This window comes from Gallus gallus, chromosome 3 (genome assembly GCF_016699485.2).
Source record: "Gallus gallus isolate bGalGal1 chromosome 3, bGalGal1.mat.broiler.GRCg7b, whole genome shotgun sequence".
In the NCBI taxonomy this organism is placed as follows: domain Eukaryota; kingdom Metazoa; phylum Chordata; class Aves; order Galliformes; family Phasianidae; genus Gallus; species Gallus gallus.
The window spans coordinates 33,933,963-33,948,492 of record NC_052534.1 but is presented as its reverse complement, the minus strand read 5'-3'; the positions used below and the strand labels follow the sequence as shown (position 1 = coordinate 33,948,492).

The window sequence follows — 14,530 nt, the reverse complement described above, 5'->3', positions numbered from 1 at the left end:
GAACTTTCAAAACAAACCTTTTAAAACAGGAATCTTTTTTCTTTTCTTTTCTTTTCAAACAGAAGTAGAATCTTCTACAGCATCCTTGAATTCCAAAGAAAGGCCATCAGACTCAGAAACTCCCCCAGCACACAGAATAGGATCAAGTACTGACAAGGCCTTGGACCCTCGCAGTTATCAAAACAACGTAGAGAGGCTTTTTCACTTTGAGCTGAAACTTCATTTTACAAGATTAAACTTTTTTTTCCTGCAAACTCCCTGTACAGAGCACAGTGAGAATATACATTCCAGACAGCACTGTCGCCCAACCTTAACACAGCTCAGCATGAAGTACTGATATCCTCACACAACGTGGCCTGAACCAGAATGTCAGCTTCTGATCAGAGTGGTGGGGTAGCATCTGAATACACGCAACACCAAGGAGTTGATAATCAGTTATAGTTCCTATTATCATTTTATTCACTCTTAGCCTGACTATGCAAGCAGAATGGAACTTCTGCTTCATCTATTTATCAGGAAAGCAAGGCAAGATTTACAGCAAGAAGTAAAAACCACTAAGCAGCATCTAGTCAGCATCTCACCCTGTAATGAGACGCTCCCCAACACACACTCGTAGCTGGAAACAGCTGAATCCGCTGCAACTCTTACCTGTACGGTCCAAGTGTCCTGCTGCCATAACACAAAGCTTGTTCCCAGGCTTCAAGGTTTATACAGGCATCCATAGCACAGTCCAGCAGTTTCAGCTGATAGATGTTTGTATCTGGAAGATGACTGGTATGGCTGCTCAAGAGATGCTGACATTTTGCCAGAACCTTTTCCCACTCTGTTATTGGCCATAGTTAAGGAAATATCCTTAAAGCAAAAAACCCGGGCCCAAAATGTTGTTAAAAAGGAGTGGGAGCTACAGCATATTAAGACAAAAAAGCCGCCATCATTTCAGACTGCTTCCATTCTTGAAAACATATTTGAACTCCTGAGTGGCAGCTTAGGTAACTGTGCTTGGTTTACACTCAGCAAAACAACTCGTAAAGAGGGCAGAATTTCAGCAATAAGAGGTAAATGAAAAAAAAAAAAAGACAGAATTACAAGATTCTTTAATAGGTAGCAAACTAAAATTCAGTTACTTTTGTTTTAGCTGTTGAAGAATCATTATTTACTGGAGTTATTCCTTCAAATCTTACACCCAACAGCAGGAATCCATGGAAATATGCCTTCAAAAAATGTTTCTTGAGCTAAAAAAAGAAATTTAATTTTCTATGTACTAAAATAATGACATGTATTTTCAAGCTGCATTGGATTTTTTTTCAAATTCTCATAAATTTCTTGCAATTACTACTTTTTCATCCTTGAAACAGCTGCAAGAAGTACTGCTTTTTTTCCATATATTGCTGCTTGTTTCCTGCACTGGAAAAAAAAAAAAGCATCACAATTCTGATGTCTGAGCACAGCCTGTGTTTAGGGATCATGGCAGTGAAGATGAAGACGATTTTTACATCCAATACTATTGAGAAGATTTTTGTGTTTGGCAGAGAGGAAAAGTAAGCTGGGGACTGCATTCACATCAGTTGGATGTGCCTTATCAGAAATCACTTATTTTTATTACATTCTAAACTGCTTTAGCTTCTCAGTGGACCAGCTTCTTCACTCTTTGACCACAGCTAAACTGAACACTGATCTTCCAAGATTTTAAATGGGTAATATCATCTGGAACCTTATGGGAGTCCCAGAATGCAAGCAGTCTAAACACTAAAAATTGTTACCATACATAAGTGTGACAAATTAAACAAACAAGAGTTACAGTAAGAGAAGTAAGAGCGCTGCTTGTATCAGAGTCCTTTCTACACAATCAACTCAAGGACGATCAGCAATTATCTTCATGACATTACTGCAAATGTTATTCACGCCAATCCAGCAATGGATGTAAGTGCACAATGATAACCCTATGACGAAGTAATTAGTCCTTCCTGAACATGGGAATATTTACATACCTAAATTTAAGAATGTGACCACTGCGTGTCTGGGCCAGATTTATAGCATGGTTGTTACAAGGCTAAACCAATTATCTGTGCATCGCTCCCATGTCCTTGGATTGAAGGAACTGTAAGGGAAGGAATGTGTTATTACGAAATTGCACCTCAACCTTTATATCTCTGACCAACATTAATGTATTTTCTACAACTGATTAAGGGCAGACAATCAGAAGAATGAGGGATATTATTTCTACTTGATACAATGTTTTGTAAAAGGTGCGAAGCACTGACATTCCTGAAAGATTACCATTTTAGCTGATGTGCAGTATTGCTCTGCTTTTATTCCTCATTATGTTGCTTTGTTCATTCACTTGAATCTAATAGCAGAAGTGTTATACCACACAACCTGTTGGGAACAAATTTTCAGGTACATAAATTGCAAACTAGAAAATCCACTACCAACTGCACTGGCACAAAAGGGGAAGCTGGCTATCTTACATCTGGTCCCAAGACTGGAGAAGCAGCTTTTGAGCAACCCTGCTGCTGTTGAGCAGCACACAGCAATCCCCCTGCACTTGACTTTAATATCCTTTTTTTCCTTTTTTTTTTTTTTTTTTTTTTTGCCTGAACTGGATTTTCTGAGACAATTTTAAACACACACATTGTTTCCTGTTCTCTTAACTGCAGATTAAGCATTGCAACACTCTATCAGCAGCTCAGATTTTGGAAGTCACTACTTTTCTAAACTGTAGAAACTATTCATTTAACTTGCTAAAAAGAATACATTTGCAGAAAGGAATCACTATGTGGTTCAGTCAGCAAAGAAGAATTCTGTTCACTGTTGGCAAGTGGACCAATGGCAAGCCCCTTCCTCATGCATTGTGCTCACTAATGCATGACAATTAGCAGTGGAACAGCACTGTGCTGCAGTGGAATAGGTGACATTTCAAATTTCCCATATCTGAGAACAGAAACTGAACAGACAATAGTGGCATAATTTTTCAACCAGTCCTGACAGCTTTTACTATGGTGTGTTTGATTCATTTGTAAACATTAGCTAAATGAGCAATATTAAAGATCCTCGCAAAATTCAGTAGGTGCAATTTCTGCTGCAATTAAATATAAGGACATTAAATTGCAGAGTATTTTGGCTCCTTATCAGTTGGTACCAAAATTATTTCAGCCTCATGTTGGATATTTATAATTTGAAGTCCATGTTAAAACATGGGCCCTAAACTACAGTTGAAGATCTTGTTCACTATTGCACATCTCAAGTCAGTGACTACAGAGAAACTTAAACCAGTTTACAGACTACTGTATGAGTGTTGCTGAGATGAGCATTTCCCTTAGCAACAGCCCTTTTGCCATCAGACTGAGCATGTCTGGAATAGAGAGAAAATGTATTTATTTATTTATGGTTACAGAAAAGAAATTACGTTTCCAGTTTGGAATACCACTGCACAAAATTGTTCTTTATACTGATGAAACAGAGTACTGGAAGATGTTATTCTCTCTGGCTCCAGAGATAGCCCAGGCTTCAGAAAACAGCACAACACCTTACTACAATACAGTGGAATTCACGGTCACTGAAATTCCACTGAATAGATGAAGATGAGAAATGGATCAATATGGACAAACTCTTCTAGAAAAAAATCTCCACTTCCCTTCTACTTGTCTTTTTTTGGTCTTTGCTGTTCACTGGAGTTTTAATTGAACTGAATGTATACATGATGGCCATTAGCCTCCAACCCTGTTATTACATTTAATTTGTTTAATTATCACTTAATTGCTATGTAAGTTACTACAATGATTCAATAATTTTTGCAGTGACCCTGACTACGATTATGCCTTTGCTATTATCATTGCTATGCAAGGAATGAGAACCTGGATTGTTCACCATGGGCATAATGGGAGAAAGAACATTTCAGTTTGAGTTTTATTCCATTTAGAAATGGATTTATATGAAGACTGCTATGGCAGAAGTCTAAGTTTGAGCCAAATTATACCTTCTCCACCCCAGATACCTGCTATCCCTGCCATGAAGCAGTTCCATTCCAAGAAACCAGAGACTCTATAATCACTAGCACAACTGAGAGTATTACATGGTTTATATGTACTCACATCAAGTGAATTAAAATTCTTTTTAAAACAACATAAAAGAAAAACTTCTAGGGGAGAAATCTCAAAAGATTAACTGCTTTACCTCATGATTGTGTTCACAGCGGAATGACAGACTGTTGCATGTCACTGAAAGGATACCTTCTTTTGATTTTGGATATTTCACCTCATTTACAGCATCTTTGACTTCCTTCCAAGCAGGCTCTTCACCTGCCAATTTCTTAGCATCCTGGTTAAAAAGAAGAAAGCATTTGATTAGGAAAGCAGTAAATGAGAGGATGCAATAATGATGAAAAGTAATCTAAAAAAAAACACACTGACAAAAAAAAATTTGGAGAATTTGATCACTTTTTTTCTGGAAGAACAAAAAATTAATTTTACTTTATGTTCATAGTTAGCCAGTTTTTGTAAGCAAAGGAGAAGATATGGAGGAAAATGAATGCAGACATGGAAACATCAAATACTCAAACCAGATGCCAGGTTTACAACAAGAGCTATGATAACTCAGGAAAGAGAACCAGTGGCATGTGACTTTTTCCTACAAAACACATTGAGAAGATCAATTTCTCTCAAAAACCCGATACCTAATACTTCACAGACTCTTAACCACATTGTAGAAGGTATTTAGCAAATAATTTTGTTTAACCACATGCTGATTATTGAGACTTCACAAGCAGAGGAAGGGTACAATTGCAAGCATGAGCTTACAGGAAATGTCTACAACCCAGAAAAAGCCGAACTTTGGTTTTGTTTTATAATTCACTATTATTTCTTCCTTATTCCACTCGATTATATAAACAGTTACATTTTCCTATCACTTTATTATAAAGAAGGCAAAAATGATTAATGGTTACAGCAGAAAGGGAAACAGTTTCTCTTCCAGCTCTCTAGCAGGGACTAACTGCACCTCAGGCAAACCACTTGGAACAAATTTATTAAAGCATCCTGCAGACACAACTAAGCATCTTGAGGGATTTCCAAAAGCATCTAGATATTCAATTTCCATTGCTATAAGCACTTAAATACCTTTAAAAATCTGGCCTTTAAGACATTGCAGTTCATTATCTCTCTCTTCTTACAAAAGGCTCTGCTACTCTCAAAAGACTTTTTAAAGTGTAAATTCAGGACTATTTTAAATACAGTTCTGAAAGATCAGCCTTCAGCAGGAATGGAGGCCTGGAGATTAATAGAGAACACGCGTTAGCATCTAACCAAGCCACTCTGTAACCAGCAGATGCTCACTGTTTATCAGAGGACTGCCTCTATTTATTAAAAAGCTTGCAATTTGTATCTGTCTAGAAAAGCATAATTTTCATACTCCACTGCTCCTTATTTACCTTGAATTCAAAGCAGAAAATATTTATAGTAAGAATCAGCACTCGCTTTCCCATTCAATTTGCAGTTTTGTTCTTCCATGTACTCCATAAAACCCCAGACCTCTGTGTATTCCTGGGAGGATTAAATTAGACTGGTATCAGCTGCCCCACATATCTGCAGGGCACAAACTACAAGGAGGGAAGCCTTACCTCAATGCGTTTGGCATGTGTACTTCCCACACAATCAATTCTCTGATCAAAAAGCTCATCTGGAAATAATTCTGCACATAGCTGAATTTGCCACCAGAAGAACATAAGGTGAATGTTAGGAGAAGCAAGCATATGTTGTGGAAATGTTGTTGGTACAGTTAATGGACACAACCAGCTCTGTTCCTGCTTTGCAAGAGACTGACATCGATCTGTTAGCTTTAGCATAACCTCTTCCAGTTTTTGAGGGAATATGTCCATTTCTGAGCTCAGCCTGCTAACACGTAGCAATCTGATTCTAAAACACCTTTGTAGATAAGTGCTGTTCACTGGTAGATTTAAAAGACAAATCTAGATATTAATAATGATGTCTGTGAAATACAGGGTTTAAGGAGCTACATGGAAAACAAAAATTCATTTAAGTCCAAATACAATTCTCAGTGTTTCTGTAGCATGTAGTAAAGCCTTACAACTAAGAACTCAGAAACAAGAGATGGATTTGTAAATCAAAGAAAGAAACCTATGCAACAAGTCACAGGCCAATGACTGATGCAAAGTACCATTGGGATTTGATTTGCTCACTGTGGGACTGATGGATGAATCAAGTTAAAACATTCATTGACAACTTTTTCAGTTGCTTTGCTTTGTCTTCTAGAATTTCATGAACACAGTGCAGTCCAAGGTCAAAGTTTCCTCTAACCTCTACACTAGAGCATAGGAAAAAGTAATCAGAGGCTTTAAAAATATCAGGTGGAGAATAAGGAGTGACTGTTGGTCAAATAATCTCAAAACCCCCTCTGGATTCATGGTCTTTATCCCTTTTATAAGACACTTCAGGATGGAAGGAGCTGGGCACCCAGCCCAGCCCTGGGAAGGATTTAAGTCACAAGTTTCAAAGAGATATTTTCTTTGTTTTCAAGAAGAGGCATTTTGGGGACTGGCTTACATAAGAAAAAGCAAAGACCTGGTCAGCTGGCCCTTTTACATTTACCTATTCTTCGCCAGATATTCATACACCAAAGAAGACCCGTCCTCTCCTGAACACTCTTGTTCAAGGCACAGTGGCTGCTTCCAAACAGACAGCCATGTAGGAGCTTCAAGGCCACCAAAAAGGTCTGTCACTGAGAACCCTTCTGCCCTCCACACCAAATGACAATGGTTTCTTCTGGACATAAAACGTGTGACTAAATAATTACAATCCAGTGAGGCAGCAGCACATAATTCTGCTCCTGCTCTCTTTTTGTGGTAGCTTTAAAAATAGCTTCATAAGGAAACTTTATGAAACTTAATATTTTAACTGCTTAAAAGCTATGCGTATCTCAAATATCTGAGCATTTCACAATAAAGAGCAGACCACAACTTTATGATTTGCTTAATTTCTAAAAAATTTAGGTGTCAAGTACAGGTGTGAATCTGAAAGAACAATTCTGACCAACTTAGTGGGTTAAAAACTGATGAGGTTTTCTCAGGTTTTGTCTGAAGAAGGTTTCTGAAGAGCTCAGACATTTAAATAATGGCATGACATTTTAAAGTAGATCCCTAGTACATTATGCTCTGAAAGCATAAATAACAACTTTCTAATTCTGTTCAATAGTGCAGCAACCACTGACAGCATGTTTGTAGTAAACACATTAACTCAGTGTTTTAGATCTGGTGTCAAGAGGAAAGCATCACACGATTCACATGGGCTGTGTTTTACAGAATCCTAAATCTTCACCCACTTGCAGTCTTGAAAATGACTTTGTTAGGAGCTATGCAAATGTGAAAGGGCCAATGCAAAGTGCTGGCCCAAATGAACTGTCATGACCAAGATTCACATGTGACATAAGTCTCAAAAGCTTCCCTGTCCTGCCCCATGAAAAAAAAGCCAGATGCACAAATGCCAGTTCAACTATCCTGCTAAACTTGTACAAGGTTGTCCTCACCAGAAGCTGAGCTGGCAAAAGAGAAGGCCTCATATTGTTTGCCATACAGCTCTGAATAGAGTGGCTGTGATAATGTAGTGATTCCAAGGCTACTCCACAGAATAAAAACAGTATTGTGTTCCCAGTAAGACTGTCATGAGGGGATGAGCCCTACTTCAGAACAAAATGAATTTATACTTTTTATTTTAGAATTTTGAAAGTAAAACAAGACACATTATGGCTGCATGCCATATTGCAACTGTAAAGTACATTGTTCAGCATTAGGCAGGCTGCATTACCTCACGTCATTTATAATGGCTGTTCATGTAGCACTTAACTTCACAGATTACAGACTCTGGTGTCTGGAATGGCAAAAGAACTGAGGCTAGTAATACTCTAAATTGTACTGGAATATTTAACAGTCCTTCACACCATCCACGTTTAAGGACTCAGGCAAACAAATCAAGATGAAAGTTTCCCCACACCCTGCATACAATCACCAGAAAGAAAACAAGGACATTCAGATAGTTGCACGAATATCCTTCCCCTAACATTGTTTAACTTAGCTACACACTATGTTTCCCTGGCAACTTAAAATGAAGCATCAGAAACTACAGTGGGAAATTTATTACAATGTCATGCTTTTAAGAAAGAGAAAATTAAGATCAACATCTATCTCAAGAAGCTTGATCTAACAAGATGAAATGTGACCAAGATAAATTTATCCCAGCAACACCTTGGAGTTAATCAAGTTCTAAAGTACAAGTTTAGAGAGGAGCAAATAGAGTAACAGCTCTCGGCTTCTTCCAGTTCCAAATCCAGTGTGTCAGACTCACAATTCTGCACACACACAAAAATTTGCATTTCTTTAAGAATCATACTCCACTCTTATTCACTGCAACCCACTTCTACTCATTTCTGTGATTTTTTTAGATGCATGCATTTTTAAATTGCATTTTCAAAGACCACTGTATCTATATATTTTGTGTTACAGAGGAAGTAAAACAACATCCCTCCTCCTACTGAATCCCCTGCTTGTAATCCAACCTTAGCCTTCTTGAACAGAGCAGGATACAACATTTTTCATTTCTGTTCAGATACCCATGCTGAGATTCATCTGACCAAATGTAGATATTTGGACTACTTTTCTATTTGACAGAGAAAGAGAGGCACTCTCAGGTGCAATTTGTGTTGTTCTAAAGCAAAGTGCTAAAATACATAGGTCACTTTGAAGGTAAGGTCTCCTATTTATTTCCATGGAAACAAAAAGAGATACAAAGAGCACAATAACACTACTTGGTAGAGAAAATTCTCAGCTGCAAAACACTATTTCTCAACACAGTCACCACCATTAGCTAGCCTGCATGCTGTGCCCGTAAAAAGTGGCACCAGCAGAGGTGGCCCACTGTTGACGTTCACCACTGCTGAAATATACTGCCTACCTCCTCACTTTGCTCACATCCACCATTTGGGGTTCATAAACATTCCATAAGTGTAGATGAATGGCAGTGGGTGCCATTTTTTTCCACGTGGAGGAATTCAGTGGCACCCTTTTGCTTCAAACACACTTCCATGTCAGATGCCATTCTGTCAGACTGCCTCTCTGCTGCCATCCGTCACACAGCAACGATGTGTAATGGAATATTGGTGGGAAGGTTCAAGCTATACTGCCATACCACCAATGCCTGCCTCTGCCATCATGTGCCAACATAATAAAATAGAAGGCACTACTTTCAGAGCAGCCATTACAGATCAGATGAATAGCAGTCAAAGAGCGTCCTTTTTTTCTCCATTTTACCCATACCAGAAAGCAAGAGTAACTAGCTCAGATGCTCTACAGCTGTCTGAGATTTGGTGAAATAAATCATACTTTTAGAACTCCATTTCAGATGTAGGACTTGTTTCCTACCTTTACAGTGGTGGCATAATTTATTTCAAGGTCTAATTTACTAAGCAATTCCAGTTACTCTGTATGATTTACCTGTTCTCATAAATGTTTATTATTCTCTCAGTCTTTGTCACACAAATATAACTGGCAATGATTCTGCAATTACTTTCAATTCATTCATGAAAATGCTGGGTACTGTAGAAACAGGGTCATTATGGACACACTCTCTTGTTACCTGGTAAGCATTATATATAACTGATGATTATGGTGATTTAATGTATAAGTGTGGTGTCAGAACAATCATTAGAGTGTATGTGTATAAAATCCCATAATAAGAAAAGAAAAAAAAAAAACAAACACCAAAAGACTGAAAGCTTTTCACTAGTCTTGGATCTCACAGCCCGCCTCATTTTTTCCAATATTGATGACACTCACAAATCAAGTGTTACTATGAAATATTTTCTGTTTTATATGCACTCTCTGTGACAAAAATCTAAGCTGCACTGCAGGCAGTATTTCTTTTCTCAAAAAGCAACATACTAGTAGGATATCAGGTTACTTAGTCATGACTGCACAGGGGCTATCCCAGTCCTTTCACAGCCCTTTCTCCGAACTGTTTCACAAAACCCTTGTGGGACAACCAACTTAGTAGGTCCCCACCAGTGGGGTCCCTTTGGGATGACTGGCTCTTTGCAGGCCCAGGACCCCAGCGCCTATGATGGAAGTTATTCATTTCCAAAAATTCTTGGTGCATTTGTGTTTCCACTGTAATTTCTACTATCAGTCCAAAAAATTCTCATGGGTAATTTGGTACTTTTTGGTAATTTGATACTGTTCAGCCTAATCTGTAGCAATCCATAGTGAGGTTGGGATTTCAGACTTAGAAATTGCACATTTATTAAGGTAATCTCTAGGCCTATCAACAATTGAACCGACAACTTTCAGGCAAATCTACACTGTTTCTTGAGTCTACAAATGAAGATGTAACAGGTACGCCTGCATGAGACACACAGGTTCAAAATTCTCAGAATATGTAGTTATTCACACACATAATCCACAATCATGAGTACACTTAAGTTCCAGTGAATGCTTAAACTCCATTAAAGTTAGTATTTGTGCAGATGACTAAACATTTTGCTGAGATTAGTTATTCCTGCATCAAAGTTGCATTTATGCTTCAGCGATTTGAAGAATTTATGCCCACTGAATTATTGATTCTACCTGAAGACATATATACTGACATGAAGTTAGATATTTATTTTGAACATTCATAGGAAAACAATTTAATATCTTAACGCATGATATATCACTTGATAAAATGGTAGCTTTAGTAATTAGGTTTTTTAATGTAAACTGCCATGTAAAGTGACAGTATTCACTGGAGCACACTGTTTTCCGAATGAATGGATATGAAATACACGGAATTTAGGGTTTAGAAAAACACATGCAAGGTGATTAAGATCATATACGGTTATCCATTTACCCTATACCTTAAAAATATTAGACAAATTTCAAAAATGAAAGGGAAAATTCCTGGAGGGCTGACAAAATTGACTGCCTCGATCACTATCATGCTGCTTTTCTATTCAATGTCAATGCACAAATCCACACTGACTAGTCTACCACTTTTTTGAAAATCCTGAATAAAATGGTTGAATTCATTTTGTACAATTACAGCTCCTATGAGTGGATAGCACCTGGAGTTTCCTCCTGTAGAATTTTTGCCAACAAATTTGATTGCTTTGTAGCTGAGTATCAGTTTCATAGCATCAAAGGAGGAGTATATGAATACCCTTGAAAGATGTCATACAGCATTTTAGTCATTTAAAGAACTTCTACTCTGGAGAATTGTTATTGACCATCTCAGTTAAGCCTAGAGAAGCTCTCCCAGGTCTTTAACAGAAGCAGCTAAAAATGCTCTGTGAAGTAAATGATTGCTTGACACAACCTATTGTCAGCACCTTTCTAGTCGTCCATTATACTTATTCAATAATACTGACTTTTTTTAATAATTGTCATGAAAATAGGAAAATGTCCATATCCCAAAGTGTGAACAGGACATCATCTAATATGACATAATGTCATGGAAACTATTATAACACCTTTGAATTATTTTCAGGGTCTTTATTTACTGTTTGAAAATCTATTGTGTAATTGGCTCCTGGCAGCAGCTGACTGCAATTATTACAAGTTCATATGTCTTAGCCATCAGTGGTGATCAGCCCCAGTGATCCAAAGCAAGGAGAGGTAGCCTAGTTTCTAAAATACATACAGAACATTAGATGTCTTGACTCATATGTAAGCAACCTGCTGGAAAAATATTATTTGGTGATACTTCAATATTGGACTTTCAGTTGTCTAAAACAGTCCACAGTATTAGTAATGTATATCTCTGCCGCCTGATAAGTACTCTCCACTATTTCACTCGGAGCTCAGAGATCAGATGTACTGTTCTCTTAAAACATTTTTCCTGTTCAAATGGATGGATGAATTTTGTCCCTCAGAAATGCCTGGTATTTCATTGCCTCATTTTTTAGTATTGCTTTTGCAGGTGAGGGTTTGGGTTGGGGAGAAAAAGCTTACTTTGCATTCTGAACATGTAACCCTACCTTCATTAATGAAATGCAATGTCCTAAGTAACACAGCTTCACAGCATATTTCTTCCCTATAACAAGTGTCTATGTTCAAATTACCCTGTTATTTAGGCGATAGCTGGAATCACATCAAAAGCTTTCAAAGCTCAGAAAGACTCTTTGTGCCTGAGACGATTTAACCCTAATATACAGAGATATTTTGAGAGTAAACATCAAGTTGTCCAGACATTGTCAAAGAAACAGCAGAAACTTTGGTCTATGACCAACACTTGTCAGCCTTAAAACATTTTCTTATCATTTCTAAAGCAATATGATGCAGCAGCACTTTTTACTTAATGTTTGTGGTAATCTTGTGCAGTTGTGATGCACTATTCTACCACACTCCTCAGTTCAAATCACTGTTTGCTATGTAATCAACAGCTTGAGTAATACAATTTACTGAGCAATCTTGTGGAAAATAACAAGAGATCTTGCAGCGGGTCAACAATTTACACATTTCTCTACTGTAACTCACACGGCCGGAGTGAATTCAGCCTTTTCAAGCTTGCTGCTTTACACACACACATACACACACACACACACACACACACACACACAAAGTTCCGATTCATGTCTAAACTGAACTCACAAATGCACACATTTATAATTACAGCTTCAATTACCACATTATTGTGATATTAATTAAATTGAATTCAAGAATCAAGAAATTGATCCGGCACATTGCTTACCACAGCAATTTTTTACTCCAAAGCAGCCTGTCCGTATCTTTACAGTCTCAAAAGTTATAGACTTCCTTGCTATTCACATGAGCTCATTCTTGCTTTAATAGACCTTAGAGGATATTAATTAAGGACTGGAATTGATTTAGGCACTGAAAGGACTGATTTTGCCTTTGTCTATCTACAGGCAAGATATGTGATATAAACAACAACACTTTAGCATTGTTTTAATTACTGCTAAGTATCGTTAGCCAATGACTGACCCAAACCTCATGATCCAAAAATAACTTTTGAACTACATTTCAGTTTCATTGTAATGTTTGCTACATACCTATTGCAAAAAGAAAAAAAAAATCAGCCAATAAAACTGCATGCTATTACAAGTTAACTTAGAAAATTGTTGATGAAGAACCTGTTTCTACCTTGTTTTTTCTCTGCGTTGGTGTGATTCAGAATGTTTGTTACATTTACTGTTGATGTCTTGGCTTGGTGCTTAAAAGTAGTGTTTCCTGCGTGGCTATATGTTTAGTAATTCATTCCTTCACAGAAAAGGATTTAGAATACATCCATATAACCGATGAAAAAGAGGTATTTTCACTCACTTTCTTTTCCTTTCTTTTTTAAATTCATATCCCAGTAGCTACATGACGTGCTTAGGAAATTAAAACCCACTGCATACCAATTGTTAAAAATGACTGTATTTTTGAACTAAAAACTACTGTATTTCAATTATAACATCTATTTCATGGCATTTATGAAAATCAGTATTAATGTTTTTCTGCTAAATGTGACCAATGCTTTTCACTGTCATTTAAAATTAACTAAAACGAAAATGATTCATGGAGACAATTGATTTGCTAAGTGTTCTAGCAAATGACTGACTCAGATTCCTTTTTGTTATGTCCAGAAACTCGAAAAAAAAATCTCCAAAACCATCTCTACCTACCCCCAACTTCTATTTGTCACAGGAAATTGGAAATTGTATCCTCTTTATGGGAACACTGAGAGATTAAATGTTCAGACGCTCTTGACTCCTACATCTTGCAAGGACAAAATGTCTTGGGTTTCCTGCCCTCTGCTAGAGGGTCCACAGAAACATGAACAAATAAATAGTAATAATATCAAATTGAAAGAAGAGATGTGCCGATTTTTAACAAATACAAGGAAAGAAAAAGTTGGAGGGCCATTTCAGTTTTGTAAAAAGCAACAAAACACTCCACAGAAAACATCTTGAACAGTTCTACAGAGCTGAGATGAAAGGGATTGATAAACAGATCAAGAAAAAGCATCCCCTAGGTCCTACTGATACTAGAAAGCACCTTTACAGGTTGACATACACAAGGTATTATAGCATCCTCATTGAAAGAGAACTCAAGGTTTGTCTTACAGTGGGATTTTACGAATCCCAATGAGATAAAAAGTTTTCAGGCTGCTCCCTTCAGGGCACAACAACATCTCTTCACTGTATTTCTGGGCTGTAATGCATTGTCCAGTGACAATACATTAGCAGTATACTTAACTTCCTTGAGCAAAGTTAATGTCCCATGTCATGTATCATACGCAGAAACTTTAGATGTAATAATTCGATGTTTTAATCCAGGTAAAGGTGTTTGGGATATGATTTGCCTGATTTCATAGAATCATAGAATGTTTTGGATTGGGAGAAACCTTTAACATCATCTAGTTCCAGATCCCCTAATACAGGGCGGGACACCTCCCCCTAGACCAGGTTGCTCAAAGACCCACCCTGCCTGGCCTTGAATGCTTCCAGGGAGGAGGCATCCACAACCTCACTGGGCAACTTGATCCAGTGT

General features: G+C 37.5%; 1 protein-coding gene across 4 annotated transcripts in view; it reads right to left on the bottom strand.

Moving 5' to 3' along the window:
- Window positions 1–14,530, bottom strand: part of SMYD3 (SET and MYND domain containing 3) — a 364,192-nt gene that overhangs the window by 42,761 nt on the left and 306,901 nt on the right. For all 4 annotated transcript variants that reach the window (XM_015283995.4, XM_025149272.3, XM_040698515.2 and 1 more), the window contains 2 exons: window positions 4,230–4,317; window positions 649–823 (listed from right to left, as the gene is read on the bottom strand). In XM_015283995.4, the coding sequence (XP_015139481.4) occupies window positions 649–823; window positions 4,230–4,317 (263 nt within the window). The remainder of the gene's footprint in view (window positions 1–648; window positions 824–4,229; window positions 4,318–14,530) is intronic.